The sequence below is a fragment of the Cervus canadensis genome, chromosome 10 (genome assembly GCF_019320065.1).
Source record: "Cervus canadensis isolate Bull #8, Minnesota chromosome 10, ASM1932006v1, whole genome shotgun sequence".
NCBI lineage: Eukaryota > Metazoa > Chordata > Mammalia > Artiodactyla > Cervidae > Cervus > Cervus canadensis.
The window spans coordinates 60,523,809-60,548,421 of NC_057395.1; the positions used below are offsets into that span (position 1 = coordinate 60,523,809).

Below are 24,613 nucleotides of genomic sequence, written 5' to 3' on the forward strand. Positions count from 1 at the left end.
GAGCGGCCGGGGCGGCGCGCGGGCTGCACGCGGGGGTCGCCGGGAGCGGGGCGGACGTTCGCGCTCTTCCTTCCCTCCCAGCCTCCGCGCCGCGGCGCCCTCTGGCTCTGGAGCCGCTATGGGCGCCGCCGCGTGGGCACCGTCGCTCTTGCCGCCGCGTGTGTCTCTCCTGCTGCTGCTTCTGCCGCTCCCGGGGCTGTCCGTGGGCTCCTGGGATCCGGCCGGTTACCTGCTCTACTGCCCATGCATGGGTAAGGCCTCCCGAGCCTTCTGTTCAAGTGGGGAAACTGAGGCCCGGAAAGGAGAAGCCACTCCTCTGAGGCGCCCAGAGACGCCTTGACAGGTCCGAGAACGGACTCCAGCGCTGGACAGGGCCTGCTCCTCGACTTTCTGCCCTTGTGGCAAGGACATTGAGGGGCTTCTCTGTCCAGCCTTCCATTTGGCAGATGAGGAAACCGAGACCAGGAGAGGTTACGACGTGTCTTGCGCAAAACCTGAGCCAAACCCGAGTCCAGTAAATGGAGTTAGTGGGGTAGAACTTGTCAGTGACCCAGTGCTGGCTCTGGGCGACTCATTCAACACATGTTTATAAGGCACCTACTGGGTGCCCAGCCCTGTTCTCTGCTCTAGGGATACGGTGGTGATAAGACAGAAAGCTCTATGCCCTTGTAGAGCCTTCATTTTACTTGAGAAAAACAGACCATAAAAGATAGGCATAAAGAGTAAGTAATTGCATAATATCTTAGAGGAGAGTAAGTGCTATGGGAAAATTAAAATAGAGCAGGGTAAGGGAGAATCTAAAAGCTGGCAGTGGGGTGCAGTTTAAATGGGGGTGGTGGAGTGTCGTTTTAAAGTCACTCATACCTAAAACCCTCCAGTCTCCTGACCATGATGGTATGTCCCTCTGCGCATCATCTCCACCACACCCTTCTCCCCAGATGTTCCAGTTACAGGCACAATTATCCCTTTCTGTTCCTTACACAGGCTCGGTCCTGCAGCCTGCGCTATTCCCTCAGCTGGGAACACCCTCCTCTTGCCTCTGTGCCAGACCAACATCTTCCCATCCTCATGCCACAGCTTATAAGTGTCGCCAGAAAGGACTTCAGTGACCTCAACCCAAATAATCTCATCATTTTCTCCATCACCAAACATGTTTGTTTATCTTTACTGTCATCCTACCTGGACTGTGAATGCCTTGAAGGCAGAGACCTTGACTTTCTTGCTCACTCCTGTGTCCCAGCACCTAGCAGAGATACTGACACATTGTAGCCTCTCAACAGTCTTTGTGGAATGAATGAATGGATGCCTGCTGGGGAAGACAGAAACAATCAGATAGGGCCGTTGCCCCTGAGGCACTTACAGGCTGAGGAAAGGGCCAAAGGCCAGGAAATGGGAAAGGACATTCTAAGAAGAGTGGAAGAACCACTCAAGTAGCTCATCCAAAGTGGGAGATGGAGGATGGGTACTGAATATGGCAGAGGGGTCATGAAAGGATCCCAATGAGTGAGGCATTGGAGTTACCCCTTCATGTACAGAGGGGAGGAAATAGAAGGGCACCCCTGGCTGATGTAATAGCAAGAGCGAGGACATGGGGGTGGGGATGGGAAATACAGAGCATGTTTGGGAAACAGCAAGAACCTGGAATGACTGAGGCAGAAGAGGCAGGGCCTGAAGGGCCTTGACCATCAGACCCAGGAGTCCAGACTTGGTCCCATGCTGCCAGCTCCCCTGGCTATCCTTGGTATCCTGGTCCTCCCCATCCCTGGCTCCACATCCTTTCTGAATCTTGCATACCCCAAGCCCTCAACGCCCCAGTCCTCACTTCACCTGCAATATACCATCCAGGGCGCTTTGGGAACCAGGCTGATCATTTCTTGGGCTCCCTGGCATTTGCAAAGCTGTTGAACCGCACCCTGGCTGTACCTCCTTGGATTGAGTACCAGCATCACAAGCCTCCTTTCACCAATGTGAGTACTTCCTGCCTGCTGTTTGCCCTTGTCTACCTTTCCCTAGTCAATGCTCACCTCTGCTTGACCCCAAGTCCTTTTATAGGCTTTATCTCCCATCACCCTGAGTTTGCCCTATCCACCACCCAGAACTGTCCTCCCTGGCTAACTCACTAACATTTATTCAGCACCTGCTTTCTGAGCAATGCATGAGGATTAATTCTTTTTCTCCCATCACATTTCTATTAAGAAACAGGTTTAGAGAGGCTTCCCTGTTATGGGCTTCCCTGGTGGCTCAGAGGATAAAGCATTTGCCTGCAATGCGGGAGACCCAGGTTCGATCCCTGGGTTGGGAAGATTTCCCTGGGTTGGGAGAAGGAAATGGCAACCCACTCCAGTATTCTTGCCTGGAGAATCCCATGGATAGAGGAGCCTGGCGGGCTACAGTCCACGGGGTCGCAAAGAGTCGGACATGACTGAGCGACTTCACTCACTTTCCTTCACTTTAGAGAGGCTAGGTATCTTACCACATTCACACAAGCAGAACTGGAATTCAAGCTCATGTCTGTGTGACTCCAGAGCCTGTGACTGGAAGCTCTAGACTCCATTTCCAGCCTGGTCTGGTCCCACCCATTGGTCACAGGTGATGGGTGCTATTAGCAGTTATGAGGGAGAAACTGAGGCACAAGTTAGTTAATAACTTGTCCAAGGTCACAAACTAGAGGAGTCTGGCTCCAGCACCACCTCCCAGCTCATTAACGGGTCCCTTAGAATGAGAAGTCCAGTATCGTCTTAATTTCTTGCATGTTCTTTATGACTTCCATTGGCCTGTCTGTTTTAGTTCACATTTTAACTCCAGGGGTCTGGTAGTGGGAACTGAGTTAATATTTAGTGAATTGACTTTGAAAGTTCTTAATAAACTTTGAAAGGTTATATGCAAAACACCCATATTTATTTCTTACAACCTTTTCTCTGCATAGTTTTTATTTTTTCTTGTGCATGCCATTTTTAGAGAGATTTTTAACAGCTAGAGGATAAAAGCCAGTTTCCCTAGTGGCTCAGACGGTAACACGTCTGCCTACAATGCCGGAGACCCAGGTTCGATCCCTGGGTCGGGAAGATCCTCTGGAGAAGGAAATGGCAACCCAGTCCAGTACTCTTGCCTGGAAAATCCCAGGGATGGAGGAGCATGGTAGGCCCATGGGGTTGCAAAGAGTCGGACACGACTGAGCAACTTCACTTCAATGAGGTCATAGCCTGAGTTGGCCACTGACTAGCTGTGTAGCCTGGTCAAGGTACTTGACTTCCTTGTGCCTCAGTTTTCTCATCTTTAAAATAGGCTGGAAATAATTATTGCTTCTTTCCTCAGTGAGTTAGCGATGGTGGTATCCCTCCCTCTTAGAATCAGCTGAGCTGTTCAATGTAAAGTGCTTATGACACAGAGAGTCCTCAGTAACTGGGCACAGTTGATGCTCTGTCTTTTTGCACTTACTGTTACAGTTTAGACATGGCCCATTCATCTCCTTCTGGTTCACTTGCCTTCTCTTCTCAGCTAGGAGTCTTTCAGAGTCTCTTCTTGCTTTCTACAGGTTACTCAACCTACTCCAGTTAGACTTTCCTTCCCCAGTGGGACTGTTCTCACAGAAGGTCACTAGAGACCTCAGAATTGCCAAATCCAGGGGTCATTTCTCGGTCTCTATCTCATCTGACCTCCCGGTGGCACCTGACCCCATGAGCCTGTCTCCTTGAACTTCCTTACTCCCCTGGTTTCCAAGACACAGCCTGTTCCTGCTTTAGCCCAACCTGTCTGCATTTTCCTCTTTGTGCTGCAGCAAGGGCTCCTTTTTCCCCACCCACTGTTTAAATGTTGGTGTGTCTCCTGTTTCTGTTTGCTTGTTAGCTGTGTGACCTCAGATGAGTTTAGATTCTGTCCGCCCAGGTTTCTTCATAAGTAAACTAGGGATGGCTGTATTCTTACCTTTCACTATTAGATGGTCAAGTCCATGAAACATGACGAGTATAGCACCTGGTGCTAATCCAGCACTCAATAAATATTAGTTGCTTTTATTACCATTATTTGCTTTGCTCTAAGTTTCTGTTGACTCTTGCAGCTTTCATTATTCTCCATGTACCTTCCAAATTTATCTGTGGCCCTGACTCTCTGACCACAGGCCCAGTGTTTCAAACTCCTCAGCCCTTGAGTCTGCTTGGATGACCCACAGAGCCAGCACCTTCCCCTCAAACCTATGTTCCCGCCTGTATTTCCAGCCTTAGTTTATGTCACCACCATTCACCTGGATACCAAGCCAGGAACCTAGACGTCATCCTAAATGCTTCCCTTTACTCTGTACTTCACCTTTCTTTACATTTTCTAACCTGTCCATGCTTCCCCATCTGTCAGAGTTAGGAGAGATGCTCAGACATACATGTTGAAACAACACAACAAAAATACATGTTGAATGAATTGTTATTGTTTTGTTGCTAAGTTGTGTCGGACTCTTTGTGACCCCGTGGACTGCAACACACCAAGCTTCCCTGTCCTTCACTATCTCCCAGAGTTTGCTCAAACTCATGTCCATTGAGTCAGTGATGCTATCTGACCATCTCATCCTCTGTTGCCCCTTCTCTTCCAACTCATGTTGAATGAATACTTGAACAAATAAAAGGACCATTGCAGTAGCCTCCTAATCTTTTTCTCCCTTGTCTAATCTTACCATCAGGACATTCTCTCTTCTGTCACCAGAGAGATCTTTCAGGAGAGCAGATCTCATAATATTTCTGCTTAAAATCCTTTGCGTGACCTCATTGCTAATAAGTAAGGTTCTCAAAGTCTGCTCATTGGAACACCAATGGCTTAAGTAGAACCGGTGCAGTGGTTAAGTCAGTTTGGGAAATTATGTTCTCAGTTCTTCATTCCCCCCAAATTTGGAGATTCAAAATGCACGTTAGCGTTATTAAAGGCCCTGAGAAGTCCTGTCATAAAGAAACCTGCTTAACATTGCATTTCTCAGGCCTGTTTATTTCTGGAGCCTTTTTATTGCAGAACCCTTTACCCACCTGAACTAGTAGAACATGCTTGGAAACTCTGACCTATAGGATAAAGTCTAAATTGTATTTCATAGTGTTCCAAGAAATTTTCTTAAGTCTCGAAAAATGCAGAGATTAATATAATCACCATCCATGTACTCACCATTAGCAATGATAATCATTAACATTTTCTTGTCTTTGCTTCATCTCTTTTGTTGTTAAGAAAAGAAACAAAAGGTTACAGATAAAGTTGTTAAAAGATAAAGTCTATCTTGGTTCAAGGCTTCTCCTAGTCTCTCCCCCAGGCTCAGAGGCAACCACTATCATGGACTTAAGTATCTTTTTTTTTCTTAGTATCTTTTGGTGGAACTCCTTCCAAGTTCTTTCCAGTACTGCTTCCATTATGGCACTGAGCATCCTTTATCCCTCTCCTGGTACAAAGGGCAAGAATTTGTCTAGGGCAAATACCTAGAGGTAGAGGGTGCATTTAAAATTCTATTTTTAATAGATGCTCTAAGTGGTTATATGCCAAAGTAGTGGCTCTAAAATGTATGCCTCTACTGTCAGCTATATCTTTTCCAATAATTAGAGTTAAGCTTTTTAAAAATATTTATTTCATGTATTTTGGCTGCGCTATGTCTTCATTGCTGCGTGCAGCGAGAAGGGGCTACTCTTGGATGTGGTGCACGGGCATCTATCTCATTGCAATGGCTTCTCTTGTTGCAGAGCATGGCTCTAGGGTGTGAGAGCTTCAGTATTTGCGACAGGTGGGCTCAGTAGTGGCGGCTCCCAGGCTCTAGAGCACCGGCTCAGTAGTTGTAGCACATAGGCTTAGTTGATTCACAGCATGCCGGATCTTCCTGGACCAGGGATCAAATCCATGTCGCTTGCATTGACAGGTGGACTCTTAACCGCTGGACCAGCAGAGAAGCCCAGAGTTAAGCTTTTACACTTTTGTTGGTCTCTTGGGTAAGAAGTGGTGTCCTGTTGTCATTGTCATTTTCTTTTTCCCAATTCTAGTGAGCCTGCACATCTTTTGAGTGTGTTGGCTGTTTGGGTTCTCTTTGCTGTGAGCTGCTCACTCCTGTCCTTTCCTGCCCATGTTTTCTTTTGTGTCATTTGTCTTCTCTCTTACAAATCAGCAGGCATTTTTCAACATGAGGTACATTACTATTTGTCCTTTAGTTTACAGATGTTTTCTCCCAGCCTCTGTTCTAAGCTTGGTGTCCTTTGTCAGAAGTTTGTCACTGACATGAAGTCTAAGCTCTCTGGGTCATAGAGTGTATGGGTTTGTTTGTTTGTTTGTTTTTAATTAAAAAATATTTTATTTATTTTTGGTTGCACTGGGTCTTTGTTGCTGTGCGTGGGCTTTCTCTAGTTGTGGTGAGCATGGGCTACTCTTAGTTGCGGCGCACAGGGCTTCTCATTGTGGTGGCTTCTCTTGTTGTGGAGCACAGGCTCTAGGTGCCCAGGCTTCAGGAATTGCAGTACACAGGCTCACTAGCTGTGATGTGCAGTTCTAGGGAGTGAGGGCTTCATTAGTTGCGGCACATAGGCTCAGTAGTTGGGGTTCTTGGGCCCTGGAGTGCACAGGCTTCAGTCGTCGAGGCTCACAGGCTCTAGAGTGTGGGCTCAGTAGTGGTGCACAGGGCTTAGTTGCTCCATGTCATGTGGAATCTTCCTGGACCAGAGATTGAACCCATATCCCCTGCATTGGCAGGCGGGTTCTTATCCACTGCACCACCAGGGAAGTCCTAGAGTATGTGGTTTCAGTGGATGTCTTTGAAGCAGCCACTAGGGTACTGAGGGAGGCCCCTCCTTTTCCCCACTTTTCCTGTAGGTCCATGTGTCCTACCAGAAGTACTTCAAGCTGGAGCCCCTCCAGGCCTACCATCGAGTCATCAGCCTGGAGGACTTCATGGAGAAGCTGGCACCCACCCACTGGCCCCCTGAGAAGCGGGTGGCATACTGCTTTGAGGTCGCAGCCCAGCGAAGTCCTGATAAGAAAACATGCCCCATGAAGGTGAGTCCTGTGGGTCAGGGGGCCGTTTCTGCCTGTTCTGGTTCCTCAAGGCCCAGAGACACTGCAAGATAGCAATAGAAAGAGCCTGGAATAGAAAGATGGAGATTTATGTCCCATTTCTGGCATTTTTCAGCAGTGTCACTTTGGGCAGAGGACTTTGCTTCCTCTGAGCCTTTATTTCTACCTACAAAATAAAAACGCCAGTCCCTGCTGTGTCTTGCTCACAAAGTATCATGAGGGCCAGGAGTAAGAATGCTTGTAAACTGAAAAGTACCACATCAGTAATGATAACTGGTACTCACATAGCACTTATAACATGCTAAGTACCATGTTAAGAGCTTTTCACAAATTATCCCACTTAGTCCTTCAACTGTTTCATGAGGAAAGTACTATTAATATTCTTATTTTATAGAGAGGACACCGAGTGCAACAAAGAGAGGTTCAATATTTTGCCCAAAATCATATAGCAAATAAATTGTGGTAATATGACTGCATTTTCCACCCTCCTAACTTGTATACTTTCTTGCCTCTCAGCAGGTAAATGCGAGGCTGTCATATTTATCAGAAGTTTGTAAATTTCCGGCACTTTGGGAGTAAGACAATCCCCAATATGTCTTTCAGTGTTTATGCTAAAGTCTGGGGAGGGTAGGTGAAGAAGCCATGAAATTTGAGAAGGGAAACCTTGCTTTCAGCCCCAGTATTGCCCTCACTTGCTCTGTGAGCTTGAGCCAATGTCTTACCTTGTCTGGGCCCTGGTTTCCATCTTGAAAATAAGAGCATGGATCTTAGCTGATTAGCTGATCTTGAAACTCTCTTGGAGCTCTTAGTCTGTGGTCCCAAATCCAAGGTCAGCTGCCTCCCTAGACCCCCACCAATGCTGCAGGATTGGCAGGATATGGCATGTGAGCAGGAAAGACTCCTTCAGATATTGTGGTGAACATTTCCTGCTGAAAAGCAGCCTGGAGGCCAAGCCACCCTCCTCAGCCCCCAGCCCAGGAATTACGAAGTTACATTCCTACTCGCCCATCCTATGAGAGTATTTCAGACCGAGTCAGATAGTACAAGGTTTCCCCATCCACAGTTCCTTGGCCCCAATCCCACCTGGCTTTCTTTCCTGCCCAGTAAGCATTTGGCCACTCTCTTTCTCCAGGAAGGAAACCCCTTTGGCCCATTTTGGGATCAGTTTCATGTGAGTTTCAACAAGTCGGAGCTTTTTGCAGGCATTTCCTTCAGCGCCTCCTACAAAGACCAGTGGATCCAGAGGTACATGGAGGGGGCATTGTTGCTGGGATTAGGGGGAGGAGTGGGGGGCCCATGGGCATTCAGCACTTTCCTGGTTGCTCTTCCCTCTACCACACCCTGCACCCTGATGGATGAGACCAAAGGTGCGGCTGTTCTGTCTGTTGAACTTGGGATCCTATGTGATCTGTTCCCATCTCAACGCCTGACACGGTGGGACGTTGACCTGCCACGAGGTTGAGCAAGAGTTTATCAGCCGATAAAGGATGTCATAAAAAGAATATTGTGCAGTCACATGCATCTCAATTTCCTCCTTGAGGCGTGAGAATCACTCCCCTGTTACCTTCCTCTTCACAAGGTGAAAATTGGAAGCCTCTTCTAGAGAAGAACAGCTTCAGGTACAGAATGAGAAATGATGTCATCCTGATAATAATTGGATGTGCTTTATTAGTTGCGTTCCACTAAACCCTATTTAACAAAAATAGGTTAGCAGGGCATAGGCAGAGGCTGTGAAATATTTATAGAGCGTCTGTCACGTATGAGACATAGTGCTCAAAGGCCAGAGGTGATACATAAAAATGAGGAAGACCCAGTCTCAGCCTTCAGCTGGCTGCAGTCTAGGTAAAATGATGACACTAACATAGTACACTTGCCATTGATGCTATAGCATGGCCAGAAAGAGCAGGGGCTTAGGCATCAGACCTGGGTTAGGAGCCGTGAGGGGCTTATGAATTCTTGCGTGGTCCCAGCAAGGCGAAGAAAGACTGATTTACCATTAGACAGCCCTGAGCTCTCACGCAGCCCTTTCTTTCTCAGATAACCCTGAGTGAGCCCGTCAAACTGTCTGACCTGAGCTTCCTCCTTGGTTTAATGGACAGAGCACTATGGTATGTGCCTCCTAATGTATAAATCACAAGACAAATAATAGAGGGCCGGTCCGTGTTACCTGTTACTGTTATTCACATGCTTTCTTTTATTTAAGCCTTTGAGAAATTTCACAAAGTGGATATTATGATCAATTTCCATTTGACTGGTGAGGAAACTGAGATCAGTGAGGTTATTTAAATAACTTGCCCAAAGTAATGCAGCTATTGAGTGGGCAGCTGGGGTCTGTGTATAAGTCTTTCATCGTTAAAAACTAATATTTATTTAGTGCCTACTGCGTGCCAGTTGCTGTACTAAGTCTTCTCTACCTGAGTCTTCCAAGATAATAGCTCATTTAATAAATTCACAAGTCTGTGACACAAGTGTTACTGTCATCTCTGCTGCACAGGTAAGGAAATTGAGGCAGAGAGAAGTGAAATCACTTGCCTGAGCTTGATGTGGCAGAGCTGTGATTTGAACCCAGGTCACCTGACTCCAGAGCACCCATTCTTCATCACTGTGGAGAAAAGAGCTGTGCCTTAAACAGCTCCCAGTTCCTATTTGGGACTTGGCGTTCAGAGCTAGTTCATGAGCTACTAAGGAGACTCAATCCTGGCAGAGTCTTACCCCCCTCATAGTTGATCCTGCATAGGAAATTGTTGATTTCCATTTAATTATCTGCTTGGTCCTCCCCATTCTGCTCTGAATGAACCTAGAGCTATTGCCAGAAGGTAGACTGTCCTCAGAGGATGGAGATTTGCTTCTAAAATGCTAGGGGAGAAAAATGACACCAGTTCTAAAAGCTAATTCCAAAAAGCCAAAAAAAAGCACACAATCCTGGTTGGAGAAGGGACAGTGCTACATGGATGCATCAGTTGGACAATGTTGCTGAAGCACTTGTTCATGGCCACCCCATGGTCTTGTTTGAGTTCGTTGAGTTGTAGGAATTATGTGAGGGCTTGGGGAAGCTTTTGCCTTTGAGCCAACTTTTTAGGCTTACTTTCTTGCTGTTGGAAGTTGTCCTTCCATTGCAGGAGTGTGGGTGTCAGGGGAACAGTATTGGCAAGAGTCAGATGCTTCCCTGCTCACTGGGTAACTGCAGGTTGCTTCCCTTCTCAGGCCACAGTGCTCAATCTATAAAATGAAGGGATTGAGCAAGATTGATCATTTTCTTTCCTTTTTAAACAATTAATAAGATGACATTTGTTTTTTTGTTTGTTTTTAGTTTTTAAAATATATTCATTTATTTGGCTGCACTGGGTTTTAGTTGCAGCATGCAGGATCTTTATGGGCTTCCCTGGAGGCTCAGTGGTAAAGAATCCACGTGTACTACAGGAGACTCTGGTTTGATCCCTGGGTTGGGAAGATCCCCTGGAGAAAGAAGTGGCAACCCACTCCAGTATTCTTGCCTGGAGACTCCCCATGGATAGAGGAATCTGGTGGACTACAGTCAATGGGGTCACACAGAGTCAGACATGACTGAGCATGTGTGCATGCATATGTGGGATCTTTAGTTGCAGCATGAGGGATCTAGTTCCCTGACCAGGGATTGAACCTGGGCCCCTTGCATTGGAAACAAAGAGTCCTAGCCACTCCACCACCAGAAAAGTTCTAAGATCAGTCATTTTCAAACTGTTCTTTGAATTTTAGAGTTGTGGAGAAGCGCTTGTAGTGCCATGGGGGTGCCAAGTTAGAGCTGTTCAGTTCCCCTCTCCTACTACCAATCAGTAACCCTCTTGTATATCAGCTGAAAGTTTCGGTGGTCACAGGTCTGGGTGTACCAGGTTTAAATTAGGTACCTGTAAGAGAAACCCCCAAATAACAGCAGACTAGCAAGACAAAAGTTTATGGTTTTCTTACGTAAAAAAGGACTGCAACCCAGGGCTGCATGGCGGCTCCCTTGTGTCTGGGAATTAGGCTCCCATCTGTGCTTAGCTGTCCCATTACCGGCTTTTATCCTTAGTGTCACCTCATGGGTCAAGATAACCGATGAAACCCCAGGCAGCTGGAGGGACAAAAGGGGCAGAAGAAGGGCCCCTCCTCACTTTTCTAGGGAGCCTTCCTTACAGCTTGCTTACACCAGCTCATTGGCTAAGTACTTAGATGTGCAGCTGTACCTAGCCCCAAGAAGTACTGAGAAATATATTTTGGGCTTCTGTGTGTCCAGCTTGAAAGTTGGATTCTAGAAGAAGAGAATAAGGGTTATTTCTTCCCCACTGAGGATCTTTCCATCTCTGCTGGTTCTGAATCTATCAATACCCTGATGGAGGTTTAATTCAATAGAAATTTATTTATTGCACTTTCACTGTTGGAAGGCTGTGAATCATTAGGCTGAACCATTCTCTTGGCATGAAGGCAACAGGTATTTGAGCATGTGGCTTATTGTTCTCCCTGGCTGCAGCCTTCCTGAGTGGATATAAACAGGTGACAGGCAGTTGGCAGGGCTGAAACCTGAAGGATGAGAAGGAGCCAGGCATGAAGAGCTGCAGAGAAAGGCAGTTTTTCATGCCACAACTGAGAGCTAGACTCTGCCTTGTTCATATGCCCGCATCCTCTGTACCCTGCATAATGTCCATTCACTGGTGTCTCTTGGGCACACATGTGGGTGCTGTGCATGAAGAAACCCCAGCTTGGGAGGGGGATCTCAGTAGAGTCAGTGTAATGGTAAAACACCCCAGAGGCTCACTGCTCCCCAAAGTAGGAAAGTGTGCCTTATTCAGCTGGATAGCTACCAGGCTCAGGGCCTGACTTAGGGTCACCAGCCAGGGATGTGAACAGATAGAGCTAGTTAAGCTTTCTTTCCAAACAAGACCCTCATTCCCCACTTTCACTCCAAACACTAGTCTCTTCATTGGGAGCAAAGGAGCGCATCAGTTTGGCTTCTCACTGCTGGTCATGTCAGTAAGGATGTCGCATCCAGATCCAACCAAGATGGCTGTGTGAGCTGATCCAGATCCAGGTAAAGGAGTCACATATCCCAGACTTGCAATTCACCAAGGGTCAGCAGCAGATTCTTTCCAGGAGGTCAAGGAGGGCAGAGGTCCTGGTTTTATCCTAACGTTCCAGCCCCCTAGGAAGTCACAACTTTGTTTTTCATTTGAAGTCCTTTAAGGTGGCCTCTGAAAGTCACTTAAGGGCCTGGCCCATAGTAGGTACTCAGTTACGGTTCACTTCTTCCTTTAACCCCTGACTACCTGATCTGGTCTTTCTGGTGAGATCTCTGGCTCATTCATTCATTCCAAGTATATTCATTGTACCTACTATGTGTTGAGGCCTGCACTGAGACTGGGAATCAGAAGAATAAGCCACATATTCACCTTTTGAGGAACTTATTGACTGGGTGGGGGAGCTGGGAGTGAGGTACAGTAGTTAAAAACAAAGGTTCTGGAGGAGACTGCCTGGATTCAAATCCCTGCTCTGCCACTTCCTAGCTGTGTGACCATGGGCATGCTACTTAACCATTCTGTGTCTCAGTTTCCTTATCTGTGAAGTGAGAATAACGGCAGTACTTGCCTCATGGGGCTCTTAAGAGACTCAAATGAGTTAATGTACACAAAGTAACTGGAACACTGCCTGTCCCATGTATGTACATATAAAATTAAACTCTGACAGGACAAGTGGTAGATAGAGCTAGGCTGTTGATGAACACTTGCTCATTGCTTCCTTGGCACAGGGCTTACACTCGTGTGTGTGGCCTTCACCGTGAACAAAAGTACTCGGGGTCTAGCCTCATGTCAGTGGACAGGGATTGTGGTTACTGAGCACATCATTGTGCAGGAAGCAGCAAAGAAGTGGAATGGAGCCCACTCCTAGGAGCTGAGGCTTGGGTGTGGCAACTGGTCTCGGAAGTTTGGAGGTGTTTGTGGTGTTTGGTCAGGTGTGAATAAAGAGTGGCCCGTTCACTGCAGCTCTTTCGCATGGGGGAAAGATTGGAACAGCCTCATTGACCAGCAGGAGGGGACTAGATAGGTAAACTGATTTCTTCATGCAGATGGGAAACTTTGGGAGATTTTAACGTGGTCACATGATCCACACCATCAACATGGCCAAATGTCTAAACCAGAGAGTTAAATTTTTTTAAAGTTGTAATAGATTACATGCAGAATGATGACAATGATGGATATGGTGAGAATGAAAATTTTGTGAGAGCTTTCTACATGCCAAGCACTGTTCTAAGTGCTTTGCTTGTATTAATCCGTTTGATCTTCTCAACAGCCCTCTGAAGTGGAAACTGTTATCAGTTCTATTACACAGATAAGAAAACTGAGGCACAGAATGGTTTTAGTCACCTGCCGAAGTTAGTGACATAGCCAACATTAGAACAAGGTCGTCTGGCTCTATAGTGTACACTTTCACTATAAAGAGCACACAGGACAATACCTTTTTATACAAATAGTGAAAGTGCAACCATTCATAAAACCACAGTATCTTCTGGAAAGAGGCGGAAGAGGGGAAAAGACCATAGGATAGAGCTTTTATTTAGGTGTGTATTTTTAAAAATCTGAAACAAAGTAAAGTATTAATATTTGCTAATTTGGGTCACAGGTATGTGGACTGTTAAATTATTTTCTCTTTTCCTGCATGCTCTGAAATATTCAGTAATTTTTCACTAAAATTTTTATTGAGGTAATTGTAGGTTCATGTGCACTTGTAAGAAATATTAATAATACAGAGAAATCCCAAGTGCCCTTTACCCACTTCTCCCCAGTGGTAACATTTTGCGAAACTATAGCACAGTATCACAACCAGGATGTTGACATTGGTACAATCCATCCATCTTATTCAGATTTCCCCAGTTTTACTTGAACTCACTTCTCTGTGTGTGTATATTTAGTTTTATTCAATTTTATCATGTGTGTATGTTCATATATCCATTACCACAGTCAAGATACTGAACAGTTCTAACATCACAGAGGTCCTTGTGTGGCCAGTTTATAACCACACACACCTATACACACACACACACACACACACACAGCCTAGTCCCAGAGGTCCTTGTGTGGCCAGTTTATAACCACACACACCTACACACACACACACACACACACACACACAGCCTAGTCCCTGGTGACCACTAATCCCATCTCCATTTCTTTTTTCTCTACTTTGTCATTTCACAAATGTTATATAATAGAATCATTCAGTGTGTGACCTTTTAAGATTGACTTTTTTCCACTCAGGATTCCCTTGAGATCCATCCAAGTTGTTCCCTCTATCAATAGCTGGTTCCTTCTTATTGCAGTAGTGTTCTGTGGTGTGGGTTTGTTCTGCAGTTTGTTCAACAAGTCACTTGTTGAGACATCTGAGTTGTTTCCAGTTTTTGACTATTATGAATAAAGTTGCTGTGAGCATTCACATACTAGTTCATGTGTCATAGAGATTTCCATTTCTCTGGGATAAATGCCCAAGCATACAGTTGCTGGGTCATATGGTAATTACTTGTCTAATTGTATAAAAAAACTGCCAGACTGTTTTCCAGAGTGACTGTACCTATTTCATAATTTTAGGGAAAGGATTTTGACTGGCAGAGGGAAGGCATACAAGGTGGAAGGGAGAAGTCTGCAGAGATCTGGGGTTGGAAAGTACTTTGCAAGTTTATGGAACAGTGAGGCATCTTGTGTTGCTGGAATATAGCTAATGAGAGAACACAGGTTTGCTCTTCACTCAGTCAATCAACAAGTCTTTACTGAGCTCTTATGTGTATCTAGACACTGTTCTAGGCACACAGAGATACTGCCCTCAGAAGCCTGAGTCCAGCAGAAAAGACGGGTGAAATAATTACAAGGTGCACTGTGAACAAGGGGGAGGGAGAGCCTTCAGCAGGGAATGACAGGGGCATCTTCAGGCTTCTGGTGCTTTCATGAAAGCAGGGATCATGCCTGTCTTACTCTCCTCTGGGCCTCAGCACGTAGTAGGCAATCAGTAGATATGTGTTAAGTGTTGAGTGAATGATCTCATCCACTGTACATGCTCCCTGTGAGTGTGACCTGTTAGCAGCTGCACTTCCTAATCCCACCGTGTGGGTAAAAGGGCAGAGATTCAGTCTAGACACCCCACCCTGGAGTGAATTACCGCACCACAGATTGGAAGCCAGCATGACATACAAAGGGCTGGAATGCTCTACTGTAAATTTTTAATTGTTGAACAAGCAAAGAAGGTTGTAAATTCCTCGTGGCGGGACAGTATTGCATATTGTGGCTGTTGCCGCTGCCAAGGTCTCTTATCAGCCCGTTGGTGTTTCACAATCTCTCGTGCTTCTTGCATGTTACAGGGGCCCCTCCGCAGGGTCTCTGGGACGTGGTGCAACGCCACCCTTTTTCCCGTGGGGGTGGCAGCCAGACTCTCTGTGCGTCGTCTGTCTGACTTCTCATTTTGTCTCCTGCCTAGATTTCCTCCGGAGGAACATCCAGTGCTTGCCCTGCCTGGTGCCCCTGCTCAGTTCCCTGTCCTGGAGGAGCACAGGCCACTCCAGAAGTACGTGGTGTGGTCAGACGAGATGGTGAGGACAGGGGAGGCCCAGATCCGCGCCCACCTCATCCGGCCCTACGTGGGCATTCACCTGCGCATTGGCTCCGACTGGGTAACTTCCCCCTTCCTCTCATGGCTGGGTTGGACGTATCCATGAGCAGGGCCCCTGTTTGTGTGACACTGAACGCAGAACCCATTGCACCAAGTCCTAGCCAGGGCAGAGAGACCTCACTCAGCCGAGCTGATGGGGTTACGCCCCACAGTCCCACCATGGGCACATCTGAAACGTGGCTTCAGAGTGCTTGCTTGGTAGTTCTCGTTTTTAACAGTTGCCCTTTTTTCCTTATTTCACAGATGGATAAACTGAGGTATCTAGCTAGGCTCTGAGTCAGGCAGCAAGCCAGAGAGCGCCCACAGTCTTCCGCCCCAGCTCAGTGTTTAGCCAGTCAACTCCTTGTTGAAAAACAAGCTCTGGAGGTTGGGTGGGGCTCCCAAGAAAAGAAGATACCATCCTCCAAATTCGGCAGCTGCTTAAATGTGCAGAAACCTCATCAGGTTATCCTCCCTGTGAAAATTACCGGAGCAGTACAGACGATCTCCTTAGTTTACGTAAGAAGATATGTATATATCTGTATGTGAGAAATACTCATTAACGGAAACTTGAAAAATACTCAGAAGTATGGAAATTAGATCAAAGTGTCATTTGAGGAAGCAGTCACATCCATATGACCCCCTTCCTGCCCCTCCATGAAATAAAGGAGCCAGGACCTGTACTCTCCTAGGACATAAGAAAATAATGTGCTTTTTTTTTTTTAAATCTAGCATAATGCTAATACCAAACTTATTAAAAGGTCAACTCAGGAAAATAGAGTCCATTCTCACTAGTGAACATAGATGCCCAGATCCTAAGTAAAATATTACCAAGTAAAATCCAGTAGCATATTAAAGAACATGCAACACAAACAAGTAAAATTTATCACAGTGATGCAGTGAAATTTATTATATTAATGCCCAAAGAAGAAAAATCATATAGTCATCTCAGTGGCAGCCAAGAAAGTGCTTGATAAAAAGTCAACATTCATTTATGATTTAAAAAAAGAAGAAAAACAACTCTTAACCCACTGGGAATACAAGGGGCCCACCTTAGCTTGATAAAGGCTATCTCTCCAAAACTCACAGGAAACATGCACTTCTTAGGGCTGTCAGAAGTGTTCCCACTGAAGTCAGAAATCAGATGAGGCTGCCCATTATCACCAGCGCAGTTCAAAATTCTGCTGGAAGTCCCAGATAATACAATAAGACCAAGAAAAAAAAAAAAAAAACTGTGAAAAGCCAATATCCCCTTAGCACTGTTAACTGTTGATGCATTTCCCTTTTCCTCAGCGGTTTAAAAAAAAAAAGTTGCACTCTTGTATCGCCTGCCTTTTTCCCTTTCCTGGGCTCTTACTTCTGGGGTTGTGGGCAGTGGCTGTCTATAGCTCTGTCCCCACCTGCCACAGAAAAACGCGTGTGCCATGCTGAAAGATGGAACCGCTGGCGCCCACTTCATGGCCTCCCCACAATGCGTGGGCTACAGCCGCCACACCGCCGCCCCTCTCACCATGACCATGTGCCTCCCTGACCTGAAGGAAATCAAGCGCGCCCTGAAGCTCTGGGTGACAGCACTGAACGCCCAATCCGTCTACATCGCCACTGACTCTGAGAGTTACCTGCCTGAGATCCAGCAGTTCTTCAAAGGGAAGGTACACGTGGGGTGTGGGCCTGGAGGGAGAGCAGCTGGAAGGGAATCAAAGGAAGTGCCAAGGTGCTCCCTCCGCTCCCACCTCATGCTTCATGTTCTCCTGCCACCAGGCTTTTGCTTGAACATCCTGTTCTATAGTTTCTGCCCTTCTTAAAACCCCAGCTCAGACACCTCCGCTGGGGCTCTGCAGGCTTCCCTCCACTCCTGTTGCTGCTGGATCCCGACTGGGAGCTGACACAACACTTGATCACATCTCTTCCCGAGACACCAAGACTGTAAGACTCGTGTAGAAACAGGTCTTATTTCTTCCCAGGAGCTGTGGCTCCTTGAAGGCAGGATCCAGGGTAGACTCACTGTTCTGTTCTTCGGGGTCTAGCCTGATACTTTGACCTCCTCCAGGGCTGAGACCCCACCTTGCCCTCACCGGCTAGGACAGTGCCTGACACGTGATAGGCTCTTGGTGAATGTTTGGTGGTTAAGGATGTTGAGTGGGCTCTGGGGGACGGAGGGGAGGGGGCAGTCCAGTGCCGCAGAGGGATTAAGAGCAGGGACTATGGAGCGTGGGGCCTTGGGCCCTCCTCCCTCTGCAGCCTTGCACCAGTTACTTCACCCCTCTGTGCTTCTGTTTCCTCATCAGTAAAATGGGACTGAGAGTAGTGCTATCCTGGGGGGTAATCTTGAAGATCAAGTAAGAAGAAGCTAAACTGGTCCGGTACAAAATAAGTTCTCGATAAAGTTAGCTGTCATCGATAGTAGGAGTAGGTGGTTGATGAATACAGGAAAGGCTCTTTTGTGCTTCATAAATGCTTAAAGAAGGGGTAAATAGTAGGGGTTTGACATAGGAGTAAATAGTAGAATGTGCTTGGTACTGTGTAAGTGAAGAATAGGTAATAAGTAATTATGTATTGGTAAAACGGTGGAGTTAATAGTGAACATTCAGTAAGACTTTGGAGTGCATAAAGCCCCTAGATGCTTGTGCAGACCTTAAAAGACAAACATCCGCTTTCTAACAGTGGGTGCCCTTGGCTTTATGTCGAGGGGCTCCCTTTCCCTCTTTTACGGGCTTGTTGAGGAAGTGCCTTGTAGAGGAAGTGCCAAGTCACAGCATTCTGGTCCCCACCCACCCACTTTATAGAAGAATATCAGAGCCGGAGACCTTGAAGCACCTCCAACCCAACCTCTGCATTTTAAAACTGAGGAAACCAAAGTCCCAAGAAAGGATAGAATTTACCCGGGAGGTCTCAGGGCTAATTTTAGTGGGCATGACACAGAGGGGTAAGTTTCAGGGCGTGGGCGGAATTGTTCTGGGGATTTTGGCCATGATTAAGCTGGTATTATTTTTCTGCTACCATCTGAATAGCAAGATGATGATTTTTGTTACATCAGAAATCTCTGTGTGACAGCAAAGCACTTTCAGCCCCAGCTCTGCCCACACCCCCTACCTCCGTACTAAATGGAAGGACGCGGAGAGTCCCAGGGAGTTTTTTGTGAGTTTTTAGAGTTGGTATACTTGTTACACCTTGTGCCTCTTGCCATTTCTATTTCCTGTTCCTGTGCCACTGTTCTTGCCCTTCTCCACTCCTCACCTCCTTTTGTGGGCTCAGCCTACCCTCTCTCCTGAACTAAGCCTTGCTCATCCATTAAGCTGGGGCAGTGCTGAGCCGGGGATGCTGATAAATAAGATGTAGTGCTGCCCTCCAGGGCTCACAGTCTAAACTCAGGAAAAGAGACGTGCAGAGAATTATAAGGTATGCCACAGGAGAGGGCCAGGCTTGGGTATGGGGGCTCATTCACTCACTTGTCCAGTCCCCAGATGCATATTGAGACAGACCACCGTCAGAAGTGACCAGCAAACCAACACAGCCCTAGCCAGGTACAGGAAATGGGCGTTAACCAGAGAATCACGGAGTGAAAGCTACACACGAAGATGTGTGCTACAACGTAAAGGAACGTGGTTCTGTGCAAGTGCAGAGCAGAGGAACCGGGACTAGACTGAGGGGCCCAAGGAGGGCTTCCCTAAGGAGATGAGACTTGAGCTGCAGAGTGAGAATTAAGTAGGAGTTAACGAGGCAAAGAGACAAGCACCCCCAACAGAGAGAGGAGCATGTGTGAAGGTCCTGAGACAGAAGGGAGCCTACTGTGAAGTGGCTGCAGCTCAAGGTGGAGAGGCAGCTGAACAGGCCTTTGGTCACATTCAAGATTTGTAGTCTTTATCTGCAGAGCAGTAGGGCACCAGTTAAGGGTGCTCAGCTTGGGATAGAGGGAGGGAGGAATAAGGGAGTAGGGGAATACGTAAAAGTTTTTTTTGGCTGCTTTCTTAACGGTATCTGGGCTTCCCTGATAGCTCAGTTGGTAAATAATCTGCCTGCAATGCATGAGACCCTGGTTCGATTCCTGTGTCAGGAAGATTCGCTGGGGAAGGGATAGGCTACCCACTTCAGTTTTCTTGGGCTTCCCTTATGGCTCAGCTGGTAAAGAATCCACCTGCAATGCGGGAGACCTGGGTTCGATCCCTGGGTTGGGAAGATCCCCAGGAGAAGGGAAAGGCCAGTATTCTGGCCTGGAGAATTCCATGGACTGTATAGTTCATGGGGTCCCAAAGAGTTGGACATGACTGAGCAGCTTTCACTTTCACTTTTCCTTTGGTAAGCAGACCAGTAGAAGAAAAGATATGGTGACCAACCAGGGAGTGGTAGTCCATCAAGAGAAAGGTTCACCGTTGAGGAATATCTCAGGGATAGATTGGACAGGACTTTAGTCTCAGAGGCATCCAGGCAGCAGAACCAGGTGGGTGGGGTACTCTTTGGTCAGATTGTGGTTTGGTTGGAGAAGCCAAGCCCCTGAGGTGAGGGCTTTATGAAAAAGTCAGACCTTGAACTGAGCCTTGAGAGTATGGTCAGGACTGCGATGGATGGGAAAAGGCATTCCTGGCAGAAGACACCAATGAGCAAAGGCAGAGCGTGAACGAGTGGTGTGTGTGTGGAGCTGAGGGTTAGGGTCACCATCTGCTAGGCAGCGCTTCTCTCAGGCACCCCAACCCTACCTGTTAACGCTTTGTACACCTCCTCTGTCTGTGACTTCAGCACAGAGAAAGAAGGTGAGGGGTGGCTGCAGGCCTAGTCGGATCCGGCCACTTTGTCCTGAGCCCTGGTAAAACGCCCTGCCCTTCCTCCTGCAGGTGAAGGTGGTGAGTCTGAAGCCTGAGGTGGCCCAGATCGACCTGTACATCCTCGGCCAAGCTGACCACTTTGTTGGCAACTGTGTCTCCTCCTTCACTGCCTTCGTGAAGCGGGAACGGGACCTCCATGGGAGACCATCCTCTTTCTTCGGCATGGACAGGCCCCCTCAGCTGCGGGATGAGTTCTGATCCCAGCTGAAGCACACCACCAGTCTGAGCTGTTCCCTCCAGCCAGGCCTGGCAGCCAGAGATGCTCCCAGGCTTGATTCCCCAAGGATCAGAGAACAGAGAAAAGTACCAGGGACTTCCTGGAGGAGGAAGACAGTCCATCTCCCAGGACACGGGACTTCCAAGCTCCTAGTGGCCAGACATCCCCCTTTCTCATGTGCTCCCTACTGCTTCTCCTGGGAATTTCTCACACCAGCAAAGTAGTCCAAGCTCTGTCTTTTGGTCTGCCCTGCTCTGAGGAGGCTGAGATGCTCAATTCTCTTCAGAGAGATTTTATATATAGAAAAAGAGATTTTTATAGTTTTGATACAAGATCATGACTCCCCTGGACCTCTCCCTTATCTTAAAAAAAAATAAGTGAAGTTCATTAACATAGGTACCTAAAGTGACCTTAACAGAATGTGGATAAGGCTAGGGCTGAGTGGATGTATTGACCGCTTTACCACATGACCCCCCAAAGTGACCCTCAGGCTCATCCCCACTGCCTGGCCTGAGCCACTGTCAACCGCCACTTCCTAGGCAATTTCCAGGGTTTGGGGCACAGTCTTCTCCATCGTAAACACTATGCACAAGGAAGTTGTCGACCACTGTGCTGTCAGTACGCCGCAGACGGCTAAGTGCTGCTCACACAGCTCGTTCCCAGCAGGGAGCACCCGCATCAAGCCAGGCTGTCATGGTATTGCTCTCAGAGTCTCTTGGTAGTTGGTGGCTTGCCCCAAACATGGCACCATCAGGGTCTCAAAACACGTCACCAGGACCAGGGCTTGCTGGCCTGGTAGGATCCTTTTGAGGTCTCTGTTATCTCCTGTCCCAAAGGGCCTGGTTGTAGAACTTTGTCATTAAATTGGTCTCCAGGGCCTGTCCTCCCAGCCTTCCTCCTGCAGCGGGAGCCTTCTGACTGTATCCTCACGGGGGAGTGGTCACTAAGCCCCAGACCAGATGGAAGATGCTCAGTACCCAGGAGCCATCACATTGCATTCCTGGGGTTGTCTGCTCCATCCCATCCAGTGTAGTCTCAGCCAAGCCCATGAGGCCTAAAGTGTTAGGGTTGTGAGTTTCTTTGTCTCTCAGATGCTGTAGTGGTAAAAATACATGACCCCCGAGACCCTGTGATTTTTCAGTCTTGAGGAAATTCTCAGTTTCCTCAGGGTCACACAGCCAGCAGTGGTCAATCCAGATTTGAGCTCCAAAGGGCCAGTGCTGTTAGCCAGCCTGCTCTGCAACTTCAGTTCACAAGACCCAGTTTACTCTGTGTGTGTGCCATGGAGGCCTCACATGGAGAAACAGTCAGCCACCTTTTGTCCCTATTGGGCTCTACCCATGGGTTTGCCACGCCAGGAGCCTTCAGGGAGGGATAATCCCGCAAGAAACAGAAAGCCCACCTGAAGCTTACAGTTCTCCTGGGTGGTTCTAAAATTCATGTCTGTTACCTGCTGATTACTTGCCCGCCATGTGGCCTGCCTTGGCCTTCAACCCTGGGAAAGTGGGAAAGACTCTGATGAGAGCCAGTCCCAGAGCTCCACACAGCTGTGTCCAGTGGGTAGCCTTTGGGAAGAGATGACTTTTTTTCAGGGCATACTGGATCAGAGGCTGCAGGGCGACCAGGATCTCAAACAGTGAAGATGGCATTTGCTGCTTAGAGCTGCCATCAAACTCTTAATACAGAAAGGGCGTTTGTATTTCCCCTTTGGGGAAAATATTTTAAATCCTGGGTGGACTCAGATATCTAGTTTATCTGCTCAGACTTGCTCACGAGCCTCAATGAGGGACGTGGGAGCGAGCCCCTGCCTCCATTGGGCGGTTGGGAAGGTGTGGCTCTCTGACTGATGTCATTTGCTGCACACCCTGGAGAGCCTGGGGCTGAAATAGGCCCCCCAAATCCTCTTGATGAGCGTCGGCAGTCATAATAGCTTGTGTGTTTCTGGAGGTGAGGGCGCTAGAGCTGTAGTCTGATTCAGTGTGTTTTGTAGGCGAGCACTTTATTCCTTTGACCCAGTTTCCCCACCTATAAAATGGTGATAAAACCGACGACGACGGGGTTGTTGAATGGCCCCAGTCAGATAAAGGGAGTATAAGGGCCCATTGTAAACTTGAAGGAGACAAAGGCCCATACGTGGCTGTTGGTTAGTGTGACTGCCTCTGGTCACACGCCTCCTCTCTGCCGGCCACTGTGCTTGCTAAGTGTTTTATGGATGTGCCCTGGTTTAACCCCCACCTTAGCCCTGGGAAGTAGAAACTTACTCTTTCTGCACAAGGCAGGATTAACACTCAGAAAATTCTCAGTTTCCTCAGGGCCACACAACCGGTAGTGGTCAGCCCCAATTCGACCTCCAAAGGCCAGTGCTGTTAGCCAGCCTGCTCGGCTCCTCCGGTTCACAAGACCCAGTTTATTCTGTGTGTGTGCCATGGAGACCTTGAATAGAGAAGTGGTCAGCCACCTTTTGTCCCCAGGTGGGCTCCAGCTGTGGGTCTGCCACTGCCAGGAGCTTTGAGAGAAGGAGCATCCCCCAGGAAAGAGAAAGCCCACCTGAAACTTAGAGTTTTCTTGGGTGGTTACTTAATTCAACATGCTTTCATTCAACAGGTGTTTATTGACCAGGTGCCAGGCTCTGTGCTGGGTACTAGGGATTTAGCAGAGGATCAGACATAAATTCTTTGTTCTCAAGGAGTTTGCATTCTAATAAATAGAAGGCATAATAAGCAGATGTATTGTGGGAGGTGTTAAGGGCTATAAGAAAACTAACAAGTGCAGATTTTAGTGCAGAGGGGGAGCAGTGCTGGTTTAGATGAGCTCAGGGAAGGCCTCTCTAAAGAGCTGCTGTGGAGGGGGGCATGCTCGTTCAGAGTTTTGGAGGCAGCGCAACAGCAAGTGCAAAGGTCCTGAAGCTGGAATGAAAACTAGTAAGAAGGTGGAGTGGCAGAAGTGAGGCAGGGAACAGAGTAGACGAGAGCAGGTGACATGACCCATCCTACAGCCTAGTTAAGATCAAGCCTTGGCTTTTATTTGGAGAAATGTGGGAAGCCTTGTGGGGTCTGAACTAAGGAGAGTCATGGTCTGATTTACCTTTTTGTAGGCTTCCATGTGGAGAGGAGCTGGGAGGGAGGAAGAGTAGAAGCAGGGAGACCAAGATAGAGGCATCACAGGGATGCCCGAAAGATAAACGATTGGGCTCAGGCCTCGGTCATGGCACTGATTGTGGTGGAAGCTGGTCAGACTCTGGATGTATAAAATCACTTTAAAGTTTCAATCTTTTTTAAAAAATGTAAGGTCTTTACATAGTTTTGATCATGCAGTATATACAATTTAATGTCCTGGTTTTTTTTACTTAATAGTGTATCATGTTTTCCATGTTGGTACATGGTCTGAATAAATGTTTTTAACGATATAAAATTCCACTGAGGTGTGTCCCATAGTTTATTATGTCCCATAGTTTATTTTTGTTTTACTATGAGAACTTAGTATATTCCCAGTTTTTCACTATTACTATTTGGAAAATATTTTTATTTGTAAGTTTTTTTCTGTTATCTAACATTTTTACGAAGATAAATTCCAAGAAGTGGATTTGTTAGATCAAGACTTAAAAATAAAAGCTACTTTTTGGGAATTCCCTGGCAATCCAGTAATTAGGACTTTAGTGTCTCACTGCTGAGGACCTGAGTTCAGTCCCTGTTTGGGGAACTAAAATCCTGCAAGCTACCTGATGCAGTCAAAAAATAAAAATGCTGCCTTTTGGAAAAAATTCAAATATCCATAAAAATTGTAATAAATGAGCTCTCAGTTTCAACAGTCCTCAGTATTTCATCAGTCTTGTTTCATACTGTCTCATTCCCAAGTATACGTACTGGAGACTTTTGAAGACAGTCTAAATATGTTTTGAAGGAAGAGCCAGCAGGGTTTG

At 47.1% G+C, this 24,613-nt stretch overlaps 1 protein-coding gene across 1 annotated transcript; it reads left to right on the forward strand.

The window, feature by feature from the left end:
- Positions 1-13: 13 nt before the first annotated feature.
- Positions 14-24,504, forward strand: POFUT1 (protein O-fucosyltransferase 1). The gene is made up of 7 exons (XM_043478964.1): positions 14-251; positions 1,846-1,967; positions 6,814-6,996; positions 8,147-8,259; positions 15,487-15,679; positions 17,067-17,309; positions 20,487-24,504. Exons 1-7 carry the CDS (start codon positions 119-121, stop codon positions 20,673-20,675), a joined length of 1,176 nt encoding a protein of 391 aa, XP_043334899.1. The 5' UTR covers positions 14-118; the 3' UTR covers positions 20,676-24,504.
- Positions 24,505-24,613: the final 109 nt, after the last annotated feature.